General features: G+C 41.1%; 1 protein-coding gene across 1 annotated transcript in view; it reads right to left on the bottom strand.

Moving 5' to 3' along the window:
• LOC6638049 (zwei Ig domain protein zig-8) overlaps positions 1-25107 on the bottom strand; it is a 119053-nt gene that overhangs the window by 9841 nt on the left and 84105 nt on the right. Inside the window, exons 5-6 of the mRNA XM_047011299.1 lie at positions 20034-20203; positions 3089-3299 (exon numbers count right to left, since the gene is read on the bottom strand). Coding sequence (XP_046867255.1) covers positions 3089-3299; positions 20034-20203 — 381 coding nt within the window. The remainder of the gene's footprint in view (positions 1-3088; positions 3300-20033; positions 20204-25107) is intronic.

Below are 25107 nucleotides of genomic sequence, written 5' to 3'. Positions count from 1 at the left end.
CACACTCTATATAGTAGTACATTCTATGTGATCATAATGTCGTTGCATCAGATATCTCGACCGAAATTGCCAACGGAGGCAAAGCAAAGGCAATTTTTAGTCTCATTTAGAATGGGAAGCTTTTCCGTTATATATTCTTTATCAGCAAGAAGAGAAGAATCGATCTTTTTATAAACACCTAGTTCTGAGAGACTAAATTTGGTATGTAATTCTAAAATATTTTTCGTGACAATTTACATATATGATTTCTTTCGTGTATCAAAACTATTTGAAATTTAAAAACTTTTGTAGCAAAATTAACCTGAAATCTGAATCGAAATTAATCATACAAGATGAAAGGGAAATAGACAATTTGAACTTTTCTACTTATTTTGACCCCTGGGCTAGCAAACAATCTCAGATTGCATCCATTGATTCTCCGGCATATTCATTACACATCACAGAACATTAATAGTTACCCGAGGCCCCGCAGCCCACCCTCTCATCTGTCCCGTGTCTGCCCATCGACGTTTGTTCGTTAGAAACCAAAGTTTCTGTAGCCACTTTACCAGTTTTCCTATTTCGTGTTATTGAAATTGACTTGAACTATTTGCCCATAACCCAAACCAATTTCTCATTTTCTCGAAGGGCTCAATGGCGATGGTGGTGAACAGGGTTGGGAGGAACCGGGGTAAGGGTAAGGAAAAGGGGGTTTCGAGTCACGTTGATGATGAACATTCCATTGAAGGCATTCAGTCTATGCGTCGCTGACAAATGCTAAAAACTGGCACGCACATGGTGATATGGTGAGACGAGGCGTCGTTTTATTTCCTGCTTTTATGCGCTTCTCTCCGCCTTGCTTCTTCCCCCTGGCTCCTCGTCTAGGACATGATTGTAGGAATGTGGCGGGGACTGAGAGAAACTGGGATGAAAACTGTGATGAGAATGAAGGGCTGAGAACTTGAGGACAAGGCGAGGACATGTTAACGTTTTGCCTGCCACTAACTAACACCAGGAAGAGCATAGTAGATATTCCTTTAGTTCTGCTGCAAATTGCTTGCTAGCTCTCTCTCTCTTCTTCTCTCTGTGCTTCTGTCTCTGTCTATCTTGTCATGCAAACAAACCGCAAATGTGTTTGTGCGTGATTTCAAGCATTGCCACGCCCATTGCTGAACATTTTCTGCCCCAGATATCGCCTTCAACTTCTGTTCCACCTCTTCGAGAGTCTACGATTTATCCCACACACACACACACGCACACACACACACACACACACACATATCCCAGTCGGCGGCAGCGGCAAGGCAAAAGTGTTGAAAGTGGAATTATGTGTGTTTGTGTTGACATTATAATAATGGTTTGGTTTATGTTTATAGTCTGCTTCATGCAACCGTACACATGTTCGTCCTTCATCCTCTCAGTTCTCCATTCTGCCCTTGCTATGTCTTCGACTTTGGGCTTACACTCTCTCTATATATATATATATGCATATCTTTATATATATATTTATATATTTGTTCTTATATATATCTGTATGTCTGTCTATTTCACTGTGTCTCTGTCTGTCTGACTGTGTCTGTGTGTGTGTGTGTATGTGTGTGTGTGTTTTGATTACTATTCAAATATTGTGACAGTGTGAAAAATAAACAAATTTGCATTATTTATTTTCATATTTGTATGTGTGTGTGTGTATGTGTGTGTGTCGCTCTGATGCTATTGCCATGGCTGACAGTAGGTCCGGTCCCCTAGGTTGTCTTTGTCACTTTCCTCTCCCCTCCCCCCCTTCGACACACTTATTCGCCTTGTAGTTTCTGTAATTTTTCAACAATTAATAATCTTACAAATTGCGCATTTCATAATATTCTCACATACACAAAGAGCCTAATAAATGAGAGGACAACAACAAGGTTGACAAGGGGATTGCCAGTGGGGGAAGGGAAGGGACAGTTTAGGAATGTAGAGCCGGAAAACGGACGAACGAACGAACTGAAGCTTTTTAAAAAAGGAATTTCTATGGATTTTCATATTTAATTCTCTGGCAAGTTCTTTATGAAAATTTCTTTATCAATTAATTATGGTTAAATTTTCTTTTACACACAAAGCACACACATACACACACACACACACACACACATATGTAATAGAAAAAGAAGAGCGATGGAAAATTGGCATCAGTTTGGTTGGCGGCGCCGCAAAAGCTTCTCATTCACAAGTTGTGATTTATGAGACGAGGCAACCATCCAGATCAAACACCAGGACCAACACCAAACACCCGACATCTCTCTAGCTAAACAGGAAAGTCTTTTGCTGTCTCCTCCATCATCATGCTCTCTATATAAGTATATACTACATTTCTTCTTCTTCTTTTTTTCATCTGGTATCCCGTTCGAGTGTCATCACACAACGGAGCAGTCAGAGCAAGGAGATGAAGATGAAGCTGACTGGCTATCTGCTGCTGCCGCTGCTGCTGCTGGAGGCGGCTTCGATGTTGCCATCAGTGTCAGAGACGGAGACGGAGTCGGAGTCGGTGCTGGTGTTGTTGTTGGCGTCGGCCTGTGAAAAGCCATAAAGTGCAAATGGTGCCCATGGGAATCATCAAACAGCAAAAAGCTGCCATAAAACGACACAAACATGTGCGCAGCCAACACCAACCGACACTGACACCAATGATGCTGGGCCACGGTCCTGGCACACGGTCTTTACGTGAACGTGAAGGAGGGTGGTGAGGTGGATGGGGGCACAGTGGATCCGGAAATAAATACACCATCAAGTGGTCAACATTCGTTGGCTGTGACTCTCTGTCTGTGTCTCTTCCTTCTACTCCTACCAGATTGGATATCAGTGTAAACATCAAAGTAGTTGGCAAATCACTCACACGTAGCCAAATAAAAGGCATCTATGGGGGGAGGGGGCAAGGGAGCAACAGAAATGGTATGGATCGAATACAAATTGCTAAAGGTATGCTTAAAACGCGCGTTTTCCCTATACTTACAACGACAAACAAACCCTAACAGGGTCTTTTTTTAAATTTAACAAAAATAATAAATTAATTGATAATTTTTGGCTACTTTTTCACAAAATAGATAGATAGATAGATTTCCATACTCACCAACAATATTAAGATAAACTGAATGTCCAATTGGCGGTGTTGTCGATATTTGACACTCATAGATGCCCGAGTCCTTGCGCTGGGCATAGCGTATACGCAATGTCCAATCCTCGGCATGTGGAGAATGCATCGCCTCGAAACGCTGATCCGATGTATATGTATAACGACCCACTGTTAGCAGATGTATATCCCGATGTCGCACCCAAGAGACCTGCAACCAAAACGAGAACAAGAGTAAAATGAAAGGTAAATGAAAGGAACCCATTAAGTGCATTGCTTTCAATTGGTTAAGACCTGACACACACACATACGGACACGAGGGAGAGCTGTCTGGGATTGCAGAAAAGATCTTTTAATTAGGCGCTTAGCTGCCATTTGTGGACGACGACAACGACGATGATGACGATGATGATGGTGATGCTGATAACGCATTGCATAGAACGGCGGATGGAGGCTTATCGATTTGACTTTGAGCTACCCACACCGCACAGGTACTCTAATTATAAGGCACACCGGCCACACGGCCACAAATGACACACACCCAGAGAGAGAGAAAGACACAAGTGATGGCCACTAAACAATTTAAACTTCAAATTGAAATCAAATATGTTTGCCAGTGGCGTAACAGCAAAAAGGAGTTACCCATAAAATAATGTGGCCACTGAGGCTGAGAAGCGGCTTAAGGCTCGTTCCCCGATGGCAATCGTGGCTCAATGATGACGATGGTGGAGATAGGAGGAACGCGATCCTGCTTTCGCATGCCCTTTGAGTTTTATGGGGCCAACTCAACGGCAACACATTTGGCATGGCCTTTAAATGGTGGCCCATAATTACGCGCCGCTTAACTTGCTGGCGGTTGACGGGTAAATTCTAGTTGCATATCCAATTTTAGTTGGATGTTGGTGTTGTTGGCTGTTGCTGGCTGACAAATCAACAAAACGCCATGCAACGCTTTTCGTGTGCGGAAAAAGGATTTTTCTCTCGTGTTGTTGTTGTTGTTGCTGTTGACATCGAATGCGGTCGAAATGGTGGAATGGTGCGAAACAATCGAATGCTGTGGACGTTTGAGAATTTGGGATTTGGGATTTGGGATTTGTTGGATGCTATGTTGACTTAGTCATGTTGTCCCGCATTTCATGGATTGGTGAGTGCAATGCGGTGCGGTGCGGTGCTGTTGAGTGGAGAGGGGGGGGGGGGGGGGGGGGGGTGAGGTCAGGGGTTAGCGGTTCGAATGCGGTGTGCATGTGAAGTTCGTATTTCTGTTGGCTTTTGCATGTATAAATGAAAATTGAAATTGAAATTTTGATGAGCAAGGCGGCCAATATTTTGTTTTTCCTACAAAAAAGGATGTTTTGTTGTTGTTGTTTTCTCCCTTTTTTTCTCGTTAGCCATAATTGTTGCGTGTTGCGTGTCCTTTGACTCTCTACATTTCTGTTATGGTTCTCATATTTCCCACACAAACACACACCCACTTACTCATACAGACATGCAGACTTCCCCCCTTTGCATTGGCAGTTGTAATTATTTTTCGGGGTTTTTCTCGGTTACTTCTCAATTTCGTTGTTGTTTTTGTTGTTTTTAAGTTTTTGTTTTGTAATTTGTGTGCAGCATTTAATTGAACTTTTGTTTTCAAATTTTTTCTTGCCGCCCCTTCCCTCACACACCCCACATTTCCCGCACTTTCACTCCTCCTCTCCCTCTCTCCCTCTCTCCCTCTCTCTCTCTTCACAGTTTCTTTTCTCTGGATCCCTGGGCAACCTCTATTTCTCAACTCTAATTGCAAACTGACACGCAAAAAAACACACACACACACACACAGAACGAGCCACAGAAGAAGAGCGAGAGGTACATAGAGGGAGATGGAGAGTGCGGCGTAAGCATTAGTTGTCCCTGTGATTATAGTTTTAAGTTGCACTTGTGTGTGGGGCGAAGAGTCGTTGCATTTTATTTCTAATTGAAATTGATTTCTTTATTTAATTTTAAACAAAAACTTTTTGCCCTTTAATACAAAGAAACTTCTTCATATAGTGTCATACTTTAATGTCGTTTGCCCAAATTGTTTTTGGTATACAATTTGTATGTCAATTAAGCAAAAGGGAGTACATCCTAGTTAGATAAGACTATTGAAATATTCTAAATAGAAAAAGTCACTTATTATCCGTATTAAATTAAAAACTTGCACACATTTAATCACTTTTGCTTTCCCCCGTAAGATTGACATTTAATTTTAGTTCTCTCAATTTAATTCGATTTTTGAAAAGTTGGTTGAAATCAAAATTTCTTCCATGTAGATCATAAGTTATATAGAAATTGCTGCTGATTCACTAATTAAAATTGAATTAGTTAATGTTATGTTCCGATTTTCTTTGTTTGTGCAATACATGTTGCTACATATATATACATAGATAATTATTTTTATACATTTACCGATAGTTTTTTTTTGCTACTCATTATTTTTGTTGTTGTTGTTGTAAAGTAATTATTTGTATTTAGCGGTTTTTCGCTGCATTCGGTTAATGAATTTGTTGTGACTCTTGCAATTGCTGGCACTGCAGATGGGTTGCCAGTGCGATTTGAGGGCAATTAGATAATTACGACAACATTATTAGCAAATTAATTTTGATTTTATGTTCGCTAACTACCCGTCACCCGCCCCCAGGCCTTGCCCCCATACCCTCCATTCCACCCATTCCCCACATTGCTTTCGTTTATTTTTCCGGCCAAATTGCAGTTTGTTGGCGTTCAGCCAAAGCATTTTAGCAAAAGGGAAATGGGCGAGAATGAGTAGCAGCTGCTGTGTGAGCGCAAAAGAGAGAGATAAAGAGAGAGGGAGAGAGAGAGGAGCTAGTGTGGGTGAGTGGGTTGGGTTTGTTCGAAAAGATTGTCCCATTTATTCTCAAGTAAATTGCAAGCAATGCAGGCATAAATAAAATCTCCATCTTTTTGCTTTTCCTTTGCTTTCGTTCCTTTACCTTCATTTATTTTCGTTGTATGACCATTGAATGAAAATCGTTTGCAGAAATGAAGCTAAAACGGATAGTAAAATCGGAGAAATGATGGCAGAGTGTGTGTGTGTGTGGTGGAGGAGGGTGGGGTGAGGTTGGCCTTATACATTTGTTTATTGGTTATTAAGTTTACAATTCTTGCAAAATCATAGATCATGGCTGCAAGTTGATTATCAAATAAACTGGCCCTAAGTATAAAATAAAGTTTTTTTGATTGAGAGAGAGAGAGAGAGAGAGATAGAGGGAGAGTAAGAGAATACGCTCTTTAAAGTGAACATAATGGGAAATATATGATGTATATTGCGAGAATATAAATTGCGAATGGATTTCTTCCAACGTTTGCTTGAGTAAGCAGAAAAACTTTATTTCATTTCGATTTCAATTTGATTTTGGATTTTTATGTTGTCTTTGATTTGCTTAAAGTCCGAATACCATTGCCATAGCAATTACGAGTGAAAAACTTTTGCCTCAATCCGCTTTGGCTGCTGTTGCTGTCGTTAGTGTTGCCTACTTTTCAGGGCACCAAGTCCAAGGGATTAAATTGTCTATATATACATATAGAATAGACACACAGACAATTACACATACATGCACATAAAACAAACAGTTTGCAGTTGCCGTTATAGTTACAGTTACAGTTACTGTTATTTCCAATGTGCCTTTTGGCGCATTTGGCATCATCCACACGGCTCTTTCCGCCAAATGAATGCCAAAAACAAGAAAAAACAGTCGAAAAACGGGAAGCACAACTAAACAACAAAACGGCAAAATTGCAAAATGCAGGAAGCAAAAGCCAGCTGCAAATTATGAGTGCTGCACTTTCTTATATATGTATATATATATTTTATGTGATTATTATTTTTAGCTATTTCTTGGACGGGGTTAGGGCCTCAGACATTTGGTGTGTGCAGGGATTCTGCTTAAAATTGTCCATCAGCGATTTCAATTCGTAAATGTGTAGAGATTTAAATCCTTTTTTGTCAGCTTACCTACGCTGATTGGGAGACAAGAATGAAAAAAAGACGAAAAACAAGAACAAGGAGTAAAATAGAAGCGAAACACAAAACACTTGGCCCCAGCATGACTTGAGAGTTATTTGCCAGTGTTTTCTTCTCTCTCCTCGGACTCTAAGGGGTGGGGCAGCAAAATTTTCACTTGTCAGTGCTCAACATGGTGGAGACATACCTTTCTACCTTTCTACCTACAGACATATATGTATTTGTAGTAAGTCTCTTCGAGTCTCTTGCACTGATTGGCACTTCATTTTGACTGCAATCTGGCGCCTGCCGATGCTGAGCGCCACTGTGCTCTTGGACACAGAACAGGACAGGATAGGCAGGCAGCAGGAGGTCCGCCCGTGGCAAACAGGTTCATGCTCCTGCTGACATCCTGCTCATCGTCAGGTAGTCTCAATCAGCAACCTCTCACGTGCCGTTGGAGAGCAACAACAGCAACAACAACAACAACAACAATAAGATGTAACAGCGATTCAGGAAAGGAACAAGAAATAGGAGACATCAGCAGAGAGGGGAGACTTCTGCTGGGAATGTTAACAATAAACTAAGCAAACAACTCAACTCAACAAATGTCTCAGTTGCCAGCTAAAAAACTCAAGAATGCCCGGCGACAGAGCAAAGGGAGAATGAAAATGATGTAGACCGGAGATGGCAGAGTGGGTGGGGGTGGGGGATTCTCTTCTTACATATTCAAAAGCAAGGACATTTCATAATTTGCACTCGTTTCTATCTTCTACTCCCACAACTTTATCCCCTCCACACTCCCTCTCTCCCCCAGCCACGTCGTGTCTGTTGGTGCTCTGTGCAATATAAACCAACTAAAAAGTTTCACGCAGCGTGGCAAAGTTTTTCCAAAAAGAAAAAACGAACTGAAGAAACCAAAAGAAAATAAAAAAGAAAGTGAATAACATGAAGAAACAGAAACAAAGTGTCGTCAGAGCTAACGAAAAAGAAAACAAGAACGGAAAAAAAACGAAAAAAAAACACGCAGAGCAAACAAGAGCAGAGTAAAAAAAAAAAAAAAAATGCCAAAACTTGTCAGCGTGGCTTTGGGGACACATGAAGCACATGCCGCAACAGTCCGCCATGCCAGTGGTCGTGGTCCCCCCTCCCCCCTCCCCCATCCGATCACCCAATGCTCCGGCCCTGCACCAACCCGCGGCCCATTCTATCAAACCCCAGCGATTTCTTTGCCACCGCCAATCCAAGCCAGGCCAATCATCTGGGCGAGGTTGCTGCTCCTGCGGCTGTTGTCTGTGTGTATGTGTGTGCGTGTATCGACAGAGGAACGGGTGAAAAAGAATATAAGGAAAGAAACGTAACCAGAAATCCCTTTTGGCCAAAAGCAAGTTTATCGCTGCGCGTTTGTCCCCGTTTTAGTTTGCCCATGTAATGCGATTTTCATTATTCTTTATTGACAAGGGAAATGAAGCGGCTGCAGCAGCCCAATTACCATCCGAAATTCCTCTCTCCTTCATGTAATTTTCAAAACACTTTCACGCACATCACACACACTACTCTCCTACAAACTTTAAGGAACTGCAAAATCTTTCTAGGCAATGTGAGAGAATAGAATTTCATGTTAAAGACCAATGGACTTCCGACTGTCCAATAATCTAAGCAATTTGCAATACGAAAGAAAAAAGAAACTGAAATAATAACCAAGGCAAAGTCAGGGCAAGCCAAACCAATTCCACAAGATTCTCTCTCTCTCTCTCCCTTGGCTGCCCTGAGAAGTGCCACATCTCCTGCGGTTTTAGGAAGAGTTTATTTATTTTCATATTCTTTCTTGGAGTCTCTCTCATTCCCATGGTGGGGGAGGAGGTTTGAGTGTTGGCCAGAGCTTTGTTTTATGCATGTCGCGCATCGCCTTACCAAACTGTGGACAAAAGCCACTTCCGGCACTTACAACGACACCTACGCATGGCCAACATGGCCAACATGGCCAACTGTGGCGACTGGCCACGATTTCAGTCTCTATCCCACCACCCAAACAGTCAGTCTCCATCTCCCCTTCTTCCATGACTCTGGTGTATTGTTGTTTTTCTTATTCCCTCATTCTTCATTTCCTTAGTAAAAGTGGGTAGAATGGTCAGGAGTGGATCATGCTGGTCATGGTCTCCTCCTCCTCCTCCGCCTTCTCATCATCCTTTTCTTCATTGCTTTCGCTGCTGTTCACTTTTGCCGCTGTTGTGGTTTGCTTTCTTGTCACCGCAACAGTAAAACTACATAGTCAACTCTCCTCCTATCCATTCCTCCCCCTCACCACCCACCACCCTCCATGCCTACCCCCTACCACCATCGAGTGGGGCTGCCGTTTAAGCCAAAAAGTAAACCAATTGTTAGTTTTAATGGAATTTATTGGGTAAATATTTGCTAAGCACAAGAAATTGCTTGTGAGCATTTGTCGTCTTTTTATTTTTATTTTTTCTTTTACTTTTTTGCTTTTGATTTAAGATTAAAAGTTTCCTTTTTGTCGAACTTCGACTCTGACTCTGACTTCAACTCAAACGCGAACTTCGAGCACTGCAAAACTTGTAATTTATGTACGTGTGTGTGTGTTTGTGTGTGTGTGTGTGTGTGTGTGTGTGTGGACAATACAAAAAACAAAAATTTACGAAAATTTTCAAAATTGTTTGATAGAGGTTTCTTACTTTTTTTCACTTGATTTTTGCAAATTGATTGGTTTATATGTGTATGGCCTGGTCTGCCTTTCTTTCACTTTTGTTCTCGTGCTTTTTCTCTTTGGTTTTTGTGTGAAAAGTTTTTCATTATTCGGACTTTTAGTTGACGTAAATGTCATTCCTGCTTCCCTCCCGCACCTTCTGTGGTTGGGCTATTTCTTTATAATGATTTATGCCTACGCCCTCCTCAAAAGTCGGTCAAGTTTAAGAGATCAGCCAGAAGCAGGAGCATGACAAAGCTTTTGTTTGCTCTTTTAATTTGGTCAATAAATGTCTTCGAAGTTGGTTTCTCCCTCTCTCCCTCCCTCAATATAAATATAGCTTGGTGGAGTAGGTGGCAGAGGGGCAGGGTGCTAGGCCGACTGCTTAGGCAACAGCAGGCTCAATTTGCTGGAAACACATTTGCTCATTAGTTTAGCAGGAGAAACAGGAATAAGGCCGACTAGAAATTTGCATGTGAACCTCAAAGAAAAGAAAAGAAAAAAAAAACACATCCTTACTGAACAAAAGCGGATTTATAATGATGAGCTATGGCAGCGGGAGGGGGAGAACCGTAATTTGAATATGAGAAGTTATGAAAAGAAAAGTCTCCATCTTCTTGGTAAGTTCTTTATATTTTCGTTAACCTATTTTAGTATTTGGTATGGGAAATTTTAGCTTTAATGTTGAAGTTGTCTATGAAACCCATTGACTTGTTGGGTGGAGGGGGAGCGGAAGGGCTACCTATAAGTATTTAGCTTGTTCTTTTATCCTGGACGTTGTTCAATTATTTTACAATCATTTTGTAAGGAGTAAAGCAAAGGCAACCCACCCCCCCAACCCCTCCATCGGGTGGGTGTCGGGCTATGACAATTTCTATGTTGCACTGCCATGTTTTTGTTGTCCTCAGCTCTTATAGCTCTTAAAGGCTCAGCTGGGTCCCACCTTTGTTCGTTCCTGGGCCTCGGCCTCGGCTTCGGCCGGCTGACGATGTTGGCTGATTATATCGAAGAGGCAGTTTTTTCTTTCACTCTCCATACTCTTCCTCTGTGTCTCTATGTATCTGTTTCTGTCTTAGATTCTATCTCTCTCTCTCTCTCTCTTACTCTGTCTCTGTCTTGCCTGCTGGCATTTGTTCCACTTATTCCACTTGAACGCTTCGTTAAAAGCAAACTTTCGCCTCTAATGTTTTTTCCAGCGACTTTCTTTTGTTTGCTTGATGGTGAAACAACGGGAGGTGGCATAGGTAGGTAGAGGAATGAAGACACAGGAGAGAGTAGGGGGTAACCACCACTAGCTTAACATGCTGCTGCTGTTCATGTTCCTGCTCCTGCTTCAGCTTCAGCTTCAGCTCCAGCTCCAGCTTCTGGTATGTTGTTCTTGACAAAGTTCTACTTGGCAATTGTCGAGCGATGTTGAAGGGACTGAGACTGGGGATACGTACACGTTTCACGTGAAGCCTATCAAGTGTAAGCACAGCAAGGAGACGACGACAACTCCAACGGAATGACAACGAGAATCGGAGCTGGAGACCTGACCGACCTTGTGTGGGTGTGTGGGGTGTGGGGTAGTAGATGGAGACGTGTTTCGCTTAACATTTTATGCCAAACGGTCCAAGTCCGAGCTTGGATTAGCCAACATGACATTAAACGGCAGGGAGAACGAGAGGGTGAGAAGGAGGGGAGTCGAGCAGCCAGTTGGTGGGTGGGCATTGACAAAGTTTATACAAAAGACGCGAAAGCGCACTGAAATGTTGTCTGAGTTGGCAGGAAAATTGCCATTGGCGACAAACGGAAATCACCTGCACGGAGTCAAGGAATTTTAGTAACCCAAAAAAAAACACAAAACCTTCTTCGCCACCGCCTCCAAACTTGTCATATGAGCTTGAGGGATACCATGTCAGAGACAGGACTAACCTGAGTCAGAAAGAGTGGGGAGAGGGTGAGTGAGTAAGCCTGTTGGAATGCAACAACTTTTATGACAGTTTTTCCTCTATATAAGTATATATATTTGTTTTTTTTTTTTTTCGTCTTTCACTTTTTGCGGTCGTCGTTTGGGTTTTTAGTTTCAAACGACTATGACGATGATGATGACGGCAACAATTTATGTTTATACAATTTTTGGGTAGGTTCCCGAGGCTGGAGGCAGGAACAGGAGGAGCAAGTATAACAACTGTCGCTGACAAGCTCGTGTAATTCATGATTTATGCCATTTTGGAATAACAGTTGTTGGCAACATAATTGCGCTGCCACGCCTACATTAGCGTCAGCGGCTCACATCCCAAATACAAGAACAACAGCAACAATAACAACAACAAATGTTCTTTGACATTTTCATTTTCAGTTGGAAATTGGCTCTGACTTAATATTTATTCACAATTAAAATTGTTGCTGCTGCTGCTGCTGATGATGGGGATGGGGGGATTGGGGGACTGAGACTGAGAATGGGACCCAAGAAAGGAGAATGAGAATGAGTCGCGTTGACATTGACGTTGATTTTGAGAGAACATTTCTTGGCCTAATTCGGTTGAATAATTGATTCAGCTCTTTTCGCTTAAAACATATAGTCGGTAGGTATGTATATAAATGGCCAGATTTCTCAACTTTAAGAATGCAAAATCCGAGGTGGTTGGAGCGGAAGGAGAAAAAATTGGTTTAATCTTCTTCATTTGATGATGGTTGGTTAGTTTTTGTTTGCCTTAGACCCAGACATATGTATATATGTATGTAAGTATGTTTGTCTATCTTTGTGTCCTTGTGTTCTATTGCTCACTTACTTCTTGTTTTCTCTTTCTCTCTCTCTCTCTCTTCCTGTCTTCCTGGCATTCCGCTCACTTGCCATTGGGGCCTTAGCCACTAATGAAGCAGAAGTTTCGGTTTCGGTTTTGGGTTCACGTTTGAAAACTCTTCGAGTGTAAGTAAATTAGAAAAGGGTTGGCCACACCTCCCCTCCACACACACACACACACACACACAGACACACACACACACCTAAGCCATAAAAACTAGTCACATGCCAGAATTGTGAGTTAGTGGAATGGATGGGATGGCTGGATGTCTGGATGGCTGGATGACTGGGAGGTGGGCGTGACCATTCATGCTTGAGCGTTTTTGATTGAAGGCGTTAAAATTCCTGTCCATGTGTGTGTGTGTGTGTGTGTGTGTTTGTGTGAAGTCCGTTTGGCCATTGTTTGCTTTGCTAAAGTCGGGTAAAAAAGAAATGGAAAGGCAATATAAGGAGGTTATCCGTATGATTCTCCTTCTCCTTCATAATGTGTTGCCTGTGGTTCGTCGGTTGTTGTTGCCATTGCTGTTGCTTAATAAAGCAATAAATAAGATGCAAACAGTGAAGGAAGTGAAGGAGAGGAAACAAAGCCAAGAGACACTCATCATCGCTCCCCCCACCCCAAGACAAGAAGGTCGCATTTTGAAGCTACAATTGGTTGGGAATCGGTTCCAAGTTCAAATTGGCCCATCCGTTTGCCAAAATTCTATATGACTGAGCCAACAGTTGAGATGTAATCGATAAATCATTTGCTATTCGAATCGATCTTCAGAGAGAGAGAAAAAGCAACAAACTGTTCATATTGAATGCGAAATTGAGATGAATAAAATGTGAATAGAAAAAAGGATGATGGAAATATTCACATAATGTCTCTGAATGTGTGTGTGGGTCTGAGTGAGAGAGCGTGTGGGTGTGTGTGTGTTGAAAAGCAATAAATATGCAAAAATGAAACAAAAGGCTGCAGGTGGGTGGAAGATAGGTAGAAAGAACCGTCAAAAAGGAGACAAGATAAGTGCCACTCATGCTCATGGTCAATGCCTGAGAGCGTGGAACTTGCACAGATATATATATATAGATATATATGCAGAGGCGTAGTCTCAAAAAAGGGAGCTAAACACGATTAAATCATTCAAGTTTGCAAAAGTCTGAGCACATCTTAAAATTTCAATATGAAACTAAAGATGATTTTGTTTTACAATATATTTTATATAACAAAATATTATAGGTAATACTTGATACGATAAACCTTGTCGTTGTGAGCACATTTAATATGCTTGATGAATAAAATATTAAGCCTTTAACCTTTGTTATTCAAGATTTGTATTAAATATTTGTCTACCCGCCACTGACATAGTGTCACATCAAAAACCTCATTCACCATGACACTCACATAGCATCCAATGGATATATATGTATACGTACTTATTCATATATATTTTTTTTATATAGAACTTGATATACATACATATAGATATGTACGTGTGTATATATAAAAATACGCATCGTTTTTGCATTTAGAATAATTTATCAATGCAAACGAATGTGGATTTTGAATGGAAAGCCAGCAGAAGACAAACGAAACATATGAACATTTTTTTGGGGTTTTTTTTATACATTTTCTATGGTACATATTATATTCATATGTATATAAATATATAGGTGGGTATATATTCCGTCTGTTATGATGTTTTGTGATCATATTTTGTCCCTGCGGCAAGGCCATAAAACAAAGCAACAGCAGCGGAAAGAAAAGAGTTTGTTTGTGGAAATTAACATAAGAAGGCCATCAATGGAGGCTGTTACACAGGATTCTTCCCTTCCCCATCCCCACCCCCACCACGAACATGTAGTTCCTTTAACCACAGGCATCACCCCATTGGCTTCCGGCATCGTCGCCACCACCGCCGCCGCTTATAATTTATTGCCACCGAAATTGTTTGATTTGGCAACGTTTTGCTAATGACACTCACAGGACACGTTCGAGGACAACAGCTTTGGGTTTATTGTAAACCGCAAATGTCCAAATGCTAACGAGCAAGGTGAGTTCAAGTTGAAGTTGAAGATGATGATAGGAAGAGAGGAGGGAAGCAGGATTGGGATGGGGGTTGGGGTTGGTTTTCGGTTTTGGGCTTAAGTTTTTGGGGTTGAGGGGGTCATGGGGGGAAGTTGGGGTAGGGTCTGGCTGGATGTTATCGCAGTTGTTGTTTGCTTGCCCTTCAATTGCCGACGGCGCGAAAAATTCGTAAACGAAATTGAATGAAATTGCCTACGTAAAATAACAACAAAAACAACAACAATAACAACAACAACAAGTGGAAGATGAAATAATAATAAGCAATTCCAGGACTCCTTCCTCCCCCCCATGCAACGAGCAGCCCCTCAAACCACGTGCTTGAAACGTGGATACACGGCACGTAACACAATTTTTGTTGCTTTCAAACCAACAAAGAGTGCGACAGAGAGCAAGCAGGAGAGAAAGAGTGAGAGCTAAACTGGTGACGCTAAAGGAAATTGTATTTAAATGCCTTTGACCTGGCACATTAGTTGACATAGGGTTGCCATAGGTAAGCGAAAACGGAAAGTCAAATGGGAAACGGAGTGAGGCACGATATGGACGTGGCATGAGCCGTAGGTGGAGTGGGTGGATGGGTCCAGTGGGTGGGTGGATATGCCGGCTTTGAGTGCTGCAGCAATCACCAAGCACGTAAATCAAAAAACACATTGACGAAGATAAACGATGCTAAAGGTGGTCGTATGTGTGTGCGTGTGTGTGTGTGTAAGTGTGCTCTCCTTAGAGTTGCCACCATGTTCGCATATAAATGATATACATAGATGCAACATACCATCACACCATATCGAAATACATCATATACAGCCCAATATATAGCACAAGCAATGGATACCCCTTATAAGTTGTAGTTAACCTTATTGAAATTACTGAGGAAATCCTTTAGAGTCACTTTCTTCATAGAGCGGATTGAAGATCATTTGAGAATCATCAAGATCAGTTAAATTTGTATGTATGTAGATCTAGTTTGGCAATACACTTTGTCTTCTATGAAATAAGATTTTTAAGCCAATGTCATCTTCACCTGGGAAAGACGAAAGAGCCACACCATCACGAGGTAATCAGTCGAGACTTTAGATTGAGTGTAAAGCTAAAAGCTTTACTAGTGCTTAACATTAATTGCAATCAAGGAATGCAGGATTAGGACCAGTTCCTTCTATGGCTGAAACTCTGAAGGTTTCACCAAAGAAACCCTATATATGTATTTCGCTTTACTTTCAGGTTGTTAAATTGCACTGGAGCAAGGTAAGGGTCTTCTTTAGTGTAGCCGATTAACTATGTAGTTAAGGTCCAAAGTCCTCCAAGTATTTGTTGTTGCAGTTGACTTAACGAAAGCAGACAGAGCCAAAGCTGGCTATTGTCATTGGCGTTGCCCTTGGCGCCAATGTCAGCTTTGAAAAAAATTGACAGCTGATACAATGGTAGGTCGTCACCTACCGAAAGACTCAAAGGACATGAGTTCGGGGGGCAGGCATCAATTGTTGTTATTGTGCTGCCTGCTGCTGCCATGGCTTCCAGTTTTTTTTTGAGGTGTGTGTGTCTGTGTGTGTCAACACGCGTCCTGTGAAGCGTCTAGCGCAAAATATTAAACATTTGTTTGATTGATTTGCTTTTGCACAGTGGGCTGCCATATCCTCCCTCCCCCTCGCCCCCACCAACATACGACAGGCAAAATATGACATGAAATCCTTCTTGTATCCTTATTCTTATTTCATATACATATATACATACTTATATATATATATACATATTCTTTTTTCGCTTCCCCCTTCACCACGCATCCATTTTCTTTTCGGTCTCAATTTTAATATTTATTCAGATTTCTGATTGCCTTGAATTGACGATGGGCGTGACAGGGACATACCTCCTACTTAACTTTACACACAAGAAAATTGTCTTTATACCATTGAGAACAGACACGCCCTCTATAACGCCCATTTGCTTTCAGGTTGTGTAAGTGATTTTATTCCGTTTTTTTTTTCTCTCTTTTCGGCTTTTCTGTGGGGCGTAATGAGCCAAAGATTCTCTTACTCGTTCCCTTTGCATTGAAACTAATTTAATGAATGCACTAAGAATTCCCTTTTTGGCCAAGAGAAAAAAATGCAAGCCAAAAAGAGAACGAGTGGAAAAAAAGGATGGGCAAGCCAGTTGACATTCTTTAACTTCTCGTCAAAAGAGGCTACAACTTTTCGCAAATTTCTACCTCGAACTCTCTGCCATCTCCGCGGCTTTAAAACTAACAAAAACTAACAAACAAACAGACATTCGAGCAAAACAGAAAACAAACCGAAACCAAACCAAAAACAAAACAAAAAAAAAGAAGCAGGGAAAGCCAAACGAAAATGCTGAAATTTTTTCACTCAAAGAAAGAAAACTAGGTGATGCAAGTGAAGCAACGTTTTTCTTATTTTCTGTTTTTTTTTTGTTTTGTGGCACCGACGCAAAAGGCGACGAAATGAAACGAGAGATCGTGAAAATCATCGAAATCGCATCCAATATACCTGTGTCTGTGAAATGGAAGCAAAAAAAAAAAAAGTGGGTTGGACAAAAGGTCGGGGCAAGTCGGGGGGAAGGCTGGGTCCTGCGGTTGCCATTTCGAATTGTTTGACAAAACAAAAAGGGCAGCCAAAAAAAAGGGGGAAAATAACCCGACTGGGTTAAAAACCAAAGAACAATCGAGTAAACCGAGGAGAACGAAAGCGAAGCGGCTCACACGCCAAATTGCATTTTCAATTGCCATTCCAAAAGAGGGGAAAACTGAGGGGGGGGGGGGGGGGGACGCCATGGAGGCGTCTGGCTGTGACAATTTACTTGTAAAATCAACCGCAACAATTTCAATTGCAGTTACCCAATCGTCCACATGCATTCCATTCCATAGATAGCAGTTGAACTCCGTTTCCCTTGTCTTCTACTCTTTGTGCTCAGTTCTGGACATTGCTCAGGGCATTGACAATTCAATTGATGCAAATCGATGCGCACACACACTCACACTCACACACAAACACACAGCTGCAATTACATACTAATGAACTGAGCATGGACTCGAATCCGACTCTATTCCTCAACATCATCCGACCAAATCCACACTCTCAATCTACCAAAATATCTCAATTTTCCATCCATTCGAATGGAGGTACAACCTTAGCTTTGTGGTCTGCTCCTGCTCCTGCTCCTGCTGCTGCTCGTGCTGCCAAAAGCCACAAATGACATGCGTCTTCAGTTAGGCAGGTGCCATTGGCATTCTCCCATTCTCTCATTCTGCCAATTCCAACCATCTTACCATTCATATTTGACATCAATTTAAGTGCCACACGTAGACCTCCAGCTGCGTGCGGCGACTTTATTAATAAGCTTCGATTTCATTGTAATCCATGCTGGAATAGGTTGAAAAATCTGCCTTTTTTTTCTCCTTTACTTTTAGCAACATATTTGTACTTAGAGATACCCTACAATTTCTCAATGACTTTTCTTACACATATAAAATCAGACGAAAGATAATTTACAAATCGAAATTCAATTATTTTCAGTTTATTCATATAGTTATCTTTAACCCTCCATTAAAATACTTTGCACTTGAAGAGGATGGAAAAAAGGGTATTAAAAAAGAAAAGCAAAATCAAAATTGTTTTTTTGTTGCCTCAAGTCTTTCCATGTCGCAATGATTTCAACTTAATGCCATGATGATTCGTTGTGTATTTAGCATTAAAATTTATTTCAATATTGCCAAATCGCATGGAAAATTGTCGCCATTAAACTGAGACACGAATGATGTGAGAGAACACACACATTCACAGTAAGGAGAGACAGTGAGAGAGAGAGAAATGCAGTAAAGGGACAAATTTCAGTTTCTCTCCACACACATATATGTATCTTGGCCACTGTCATGTATTGCAAGTAACTCATGAACTAGCATCTTGTGAGTAATTAGGATCGGGGTAATATATAACTACACATACACATATATCTATGGTGCGCGCGTGTGTGTGTGTGTGTGTGGGTATAATAAATGGCATCTCGAGTAGGTAAACAAATCTCGTGATTAATAATGGCAAACAGGTTCATTTGTTGTTAACTCATCAACATTCACACAAAATGAGACATTTAAACACCTTTGATTTGACTTTGGATGATGGTAACTAAATTAGATAAATTTATATTCTAGTAAACTAGATTCAGGACTTTCAGAACACATTGTAAAATCTTTTAAAGTTTTAGCAATTAAAAGGCGTCTGATGAGAAGACAAGATGCCTTTGCATTAGATCGAAAGTTAGTATACAGCTGATGTAATTACCCAAAAGAGTCATAACGTGTTTGTTGCCTCTGTGAGCCGTGCATCTCGATGCGAGAGAGTCCACGGGGATTCTGAAGAATGTCGTGTAATGAACTCAACTAAACAGAAAACTGTGAGCGGCGGAACTCAAGTTTCAAGTTGAATGGCATTCGCATTCATTCACTTTGTCAAACTGAAATTAAAACGGGAAGCAGCGGCAAGAGAGGCAAAAAAAAGTTGTTTTCTCTCTCGCTCTAGCTCTCGGTCTTGCTCACTTGTCAACAGCAAGGAGCAAGGAGAATGTTTTGTGGAAAGGACTTTGGGCAGCAGCGGCAGCACTCACCTAATAAGCCAGTAGAGCGTAAAAATTTGGAAAGTTTTATGGCCGCGCGACACTTGAGGCGAGTTGTTGGAGGGGGTAAATTTTTCGGTATATGTGTGTTTGTGTGTGTGTGTGAGTGTGTGAGGGGTATGTGGATGGGTGGGTGAGTAGCTGGTGACTTGTTGGGCTTTTCGCCTCATAAGGATGCAGTGCGATGAACCAACCCAGCAGTGGGTCGCTTGCTAGGAAACTAAACATTTTCCAGCCAAAAACAACGATAACAAAATTTTCCATTGTTCGCTCTAGTTCTCTGTCGCTCTCTGTCTCTGTTTCTCTCTTTCAGACTCACATTCTGATATTCCAGTTGAAAGTTGAAAGTTTAATTTGCTAATTGTTTAACAGCTGCAACAACTGGTGGCTGCTGCATTTTCATAATGAAAAGCGGGCAAAGTCCAGGCCGAAGCCGGCTTACAACTTTTCCTTTTTTTTTTCCAGGGGAAAAAAGCTGAAAGGCAGCAGCAATGAGAGAGGAAAACGACAGGCGACAGCTGCCGGTCCAGATGCCCTCCCCCACTCCCCTCTCAAGCTGTTGCCGCACTCACCGCCCTGTCAAGCGTAACGCTTTTTGACAACTTTGCACTGCACGAAACTTTTACTTTTACTTCAACATCCACTTGAACATTTATTTTATTTTCATTTTATATACCATAACATTAAACATATACCTAACTGGATGCTTTTTTGTTTTCTTTTTTTGGAGCACTTCAAAATTGATTTTGAAGAAATGAAAACTAAGTCATGTAAGGAATTACATACCGTGCGATTGCCCAGATTTTTGACCCGACATGTAAGGTTAACCGTTTTGCCCACCAGTCCCGTTATATTTGTGGCCACTGTTGTATCGAATGTGGGTCCTCCAGTGCCTGGTGTGGGCAGATCCTGTAGAAAATCTGTAAAGAAACGCTTTGAAGCGCCCTCCGCAGAGTCTGTAAAGAGAAAGAGGAACCGTGAGACAGAGAAAGAACACAATTAAAGTCATTGTAAAGCTGTTACAAGCAAGAATGTGGGCGTGGCACAAGTATTTGACATCTATTTTAAGAAATAGTTGAAAAATTAGTGCAATCAAGCAGCACTTTTATGGCACTTCCCTTCCCTCTCAGTTATACATATATTTAAAAATGCACTTAACAAGTGTTGTAAGTGCCATATTGTATGTATGTATGGGTGGGTGTGTGTGTGTGTGTGAGTGTATGTTTATGTGTGTAACGCCAAGCCTGGGCCATTTGTTGACAGGCAACGACAGCGTCATGTGGCGTTAATTGCCACTTTACAACGAGTGGCAATTTGGAACCGATCGAAAGATGACTCCCATTTTACCCCTCAGGGCTCCTTCTACTACTCCTCGGGCGGCACCTCCTGTCTACCTCTAACGAATGCATACACATACAACAGGAGCAACATATTTATGTAATATAAGCAGTTTTATATATATAACTGAGTTCGCAGCTGTTGTATGTAACTGCAAAAAAAAAAGAAACACCAGAGGCTAACCTATAACTTTGTCACAATTTCTACACTCTATACAATGATTTAACTTATATGTACCATTTATACACATCCTAGGTACAAAGACAAAGAAGTCTAAAATGTTGTATACACCCCATTCGTATAGAGTATACAAAAGAGCAGAATTTCAAACAATAAAACAAGAGAAAAACAAGCCGAGAGCAGGAGGCGGAAATTACTTAATGAAAATTGCCCTGAAAGGCAATTAATTAAATGATAAACGCCATATTATATGACCAGAAACTTGTCTGTAGTTATTTAAGGAATTTATATACCAGTTTTCAACAGCCAATGCTATGTTGCAGTGGAAGGGTAGGTGGATGGGTAGGTGGGGCCCACTCTGCTTCGGCTAGGCACGAAAATGGGCTAGGCTAGGTCCGATAAATGGCAAAAGCAACAAATAGACCAAGTACTCCAGCTCAAGCAAAGGGTAACAGCAAATGAAGATACCGCAACTTGCAGGTATAGACGAATTGCAGGAAGGAATGCCTGTTATTTACATTTTAAAGACTTTATAAAATTGGCAGCTGGGTGAAAGTAAAGAAAGAAACAAGACATAGACAAACTAACACTTTCGAATGAGTTTTGTTGGTGTACGAAGAATATTGGCTTTAAAATTAGTTTAATTTCATAATATTTTTGCTTTCAAATCGAAAATATTCTTAAATTTGAGGTAAAGCCTTAAGATGATATTAATTGTATCATCATGTTGTCAGTTTGTCCACATTTCCCAAGCAATATCCGTTTATATGCAAATTTAATAACTTCAATTCATTGATTAAACTGGAAAAACAAATTAAGAAGAACTCCCCTGCACATACTTTCTCTCTCTCTTTCCCCACTCTCACTCTCTCTCTCTCTCTCTGTCTTTGGTTGTCTCAGAGCTTTTTGATGATTTCTCGTAGCTCGCTTAATGGTTCACCCTACAGACTTTTTGACAAAAATTAATGTGCAACTTAACTGCCAGCAATCAATAAAATGTCAACCAACGAAAAATTGTTGGCCTGATTAAAGTCAGCTTAGTTGACTTTGAATTTGCTTGAAGCAATTGCCGTGAATTGTTGGAGAGAAGGGAGCGGATGAGAGTATGAGTCAGAAGGACCAGAAATCGTTTTGGATTGCCCCTGACAAACGGCGGAGATCAAAAGGCAGCCCGATGATTGTAAGGCAAATGATGTAAGTTTAATGATATATATATAGATATATATGTATATACATAAATGTATATGTATTTATATGCGATGTGCAAAAAGAAAAGAAAGTGAGCAAAGTCAAAGAGACAGTGTATGAAACAAAGCAATCAATAGAAATTTTATAAAAAATCCAATATTAAATTACTCAATGGAAACCCGAAGAGCATTTCGGAGGACTTTTCGGCTTAAAGTTTATGTTCGAGTTTAGAAAGTATATTTCACTTTTTGAGTTCGCATTCTTCATCATTTCATCATGATGCCAGGTACGATGCGAGTTAAATAGTTCTGAGTCCGGCCATTATGGTCACAAAAGAAATATGAGAAATGTCAAAGAGAAATGCCGCGAAATGAACTCTCCTTCTTTCTGGCTGTGGGTCTGGCTCTGGCTATGACACTGAATCCAGACTCTGTCGCTGACTCTGACTGAGTGACTTAGTTGAGACTGGAAAAGACGTTGCCACAGACATTGGTATGGGTACATCTACGTTTTGGCTTGGATGGGTTTCGTTTGGTTTCAAGTTGAGGGGTTCAGAGTTTGGTTGGGTTTGGTTTGGTTTGCTTCTCTTGATGCGATAAGAATAATTGGAATGTCAGTTTAGATGCGCGCACGTAAAATGCCAACGCAAAGCGACACATACACATTCATTCCATTCATGATGGGTAGGCGGTTAGTGAGCATGGGCGTGGCCATGAACGTGGCTTGCTGCTGCACATGTTGCAAGCCCAAACGCAGTAAATATGGCACAATAGTTGCAGCTACGTAGTCGTTGGCATCGTCGGCGCACTTGGCTGAACAATGACATAAGTCTAATGACAAGCAGAACGACGATGATTGCGTTGGGCAACCGCAAAGCCACCGCCAGGAACAGCAGTCATTGTATAGAAGGTCGGGAATCGGGGCAGGGATACGGAAGACGGAAGGACAATCTCTCTTCTTGTCCCACCCTTCGAAAAGTTCCAGCTGCTGTGATGACACTGACAACAATGACAACGTTGACATGACATGCTGAACGGGGATAGACATAGGCGAAGCGTCGGGCAATGGACCGAAACATGGAATGCAGAAAAAGGCTCTTGTGAACAAGGCGAAAAGCAAAAACGATACACACAACCACCGCGGATCGAAAAAAAAGGCGAAAACAAAAGAAAAATCGGAAAAGAACGTCAAGACTTACAGCGTTAAGCAAATACCCTTAACTCACAGATTGAACAGATTTTGCCACCTCTCGCCCCAAATAAGTAGGCAACACTTTTGCACACAGATTAATCTATTTGCGCATCAGACAGCAATGTAATATGCTCTCTATGCTCTAAGCATTTTCATTTCACTTGGAAACTTTTGAAATGCATTTCGAGTAGTCAGCTTGCTATCCAGCGATTGTGGTTGAATTCAGGATGAGCCGGTCTAAGCATAAATTTCGCTGCATGCTGCGGTCAGCAATATGCGTTCATGATAAACGAGATAGTCTGTGTGGGAGGAGGGAGAAATTTGAAACCGGCCTTAACCATTTATCGTCTGAAATTGAAAATCAGGCAGAACACAATGAGAGGAGTCCTGCAACTGCATTTGATGGCCACTCGTTTGCAGGAGTAAAAAAGGGGAAGAGAACGGGAAGGGGAGTTTGAAGAATGATTTTAGTTTTTAGTTCTCTGCAGAACAGTTCAGTTCAGCTCTTGATTAGCTTGTTGCGCATGCGTTATGGGCGTGGCAATACTTTCTCCTCCACTCCCCATCTCCTAACGCATTCTTTTTGGAAGTGTGTGTGTGTGCTGGCGACATGAACTGGAACAGGAACAGGCACAGCAACTGGCAACTGTTAACTGGTAACTATGTCCTGCTATAGACACGCCCATTTGGCAGCAGTTTGTCAGCAACGACTAGTCGAGAAACTCATTTTGTGGTGTTCATTAGATGACAGTGATAAAGTAGCCCAGGCTACTAGCAAAAATATCTATCGAAATGGTTCTTGCTGTCCTAAGCTTTAATCAATGGCTTCTAAAGCAACAAAAAAAAAAAAACCAGAAAATATTAAATGACCACAAGAAATGACACGGAAATTATGAAAAAGAGCCAATTGAAAATGTAAAATTGCTGAACTTGGCACAAAACTCATTTGACATTCAAATGGCATGAACGAAGAAAATTCACACAGACACACACAGAGAGTTAGAGAGTTAGAGAGAGAGGGAGCGAGAATAAACTTGGGTGACCGTGACGTTTTGCTAGAACTAGTTTTTCGTTTTCCTTCTCACAGTTTAGTTGAGTTCTTTTTTCGATTTTTTGTGATAAATGTCAAGGCTTGATTGGCTGCCAGAGCCCATTAGGCGACAGACCTCTTCAACTCATGCGGAATGTGGGGAGATTGGAAAAGGTTGAGTTCAACAATATATATTACACGGTTATATGCAAATGAGTTAAATTTCCTGACCAACCGAAAAAGACATTATGCCATCAACGAGAGAGAGAGTGAGAGAGAGGGAATGGAGACGAATTGCGAATTCAGGGATTTATCAGCAGGGAACAGAGAGAATAGAGAAGAGAAAAACTTTTGATGCGAATATCCGCAAACTTTTACTTGATGCCAATTTGAAATAATATTTTTTTCTAAAATACATAGATCAGCAAGTCGTAAGTAATTAATTGAATCAATGTAAAAATAAAAAGAGAGAAAGAGCATGAGGAAATTTTTCGTTTGATTGATTTCAAAGTGAACTGCTGGAGAAAGTTTAGTTTCGCATCATAAGTTAACAATTTTTGTCCTGCTTTTAGCTTTTCGGTCTTCTATGTCCTTTTGGTTTTTTTTTTTTTAATTTCTTTTGCTGCTCTGCAATTTTTATCAGCATATCATGCGATTAACTTTTACATAAATACCTATCAAATGTCTCATTCCATCAATCAGCCTGAAAAGAATATGATGATGATGAGTAAAAAAGAGCTGTGTGTGTGTGTGTGTGTGTGTGACTTAAGGGGGTTAAATCGGTGGTACAATGTCAGCATCAGGAATCTGGTCATGATAAGCACAAGACAAGTTGAGGAGCTAAGTAGAAAAAGAAAATGCCAAAAGACTCTGAAAGTCGCTCAGCCTCGTTGACAATTTTATTTGCATACTTTCCGGCGAACTTCATGCCAA

This window comes from Drosophila willistoni (assembly GCF_018902025.1).
Source record: "Drosophila willistoni isolate 14030-0811.24 chromosome XL unlocalized genomic scaffold, UCI_dwil_1.1 Seg141, whole genome shotgun sequence".
In the NCBI taxonomy this organism is placed as follows: domain Eukaryota; kingdom Metazoa; phylum Arthropoda; class Insecta; order Diptera; family Drosophilidae; genus Drosophila; species Drosophila willistoni.
This window is presented reverse-complemented; position numbering and strand designations above follow the sequence as displayed.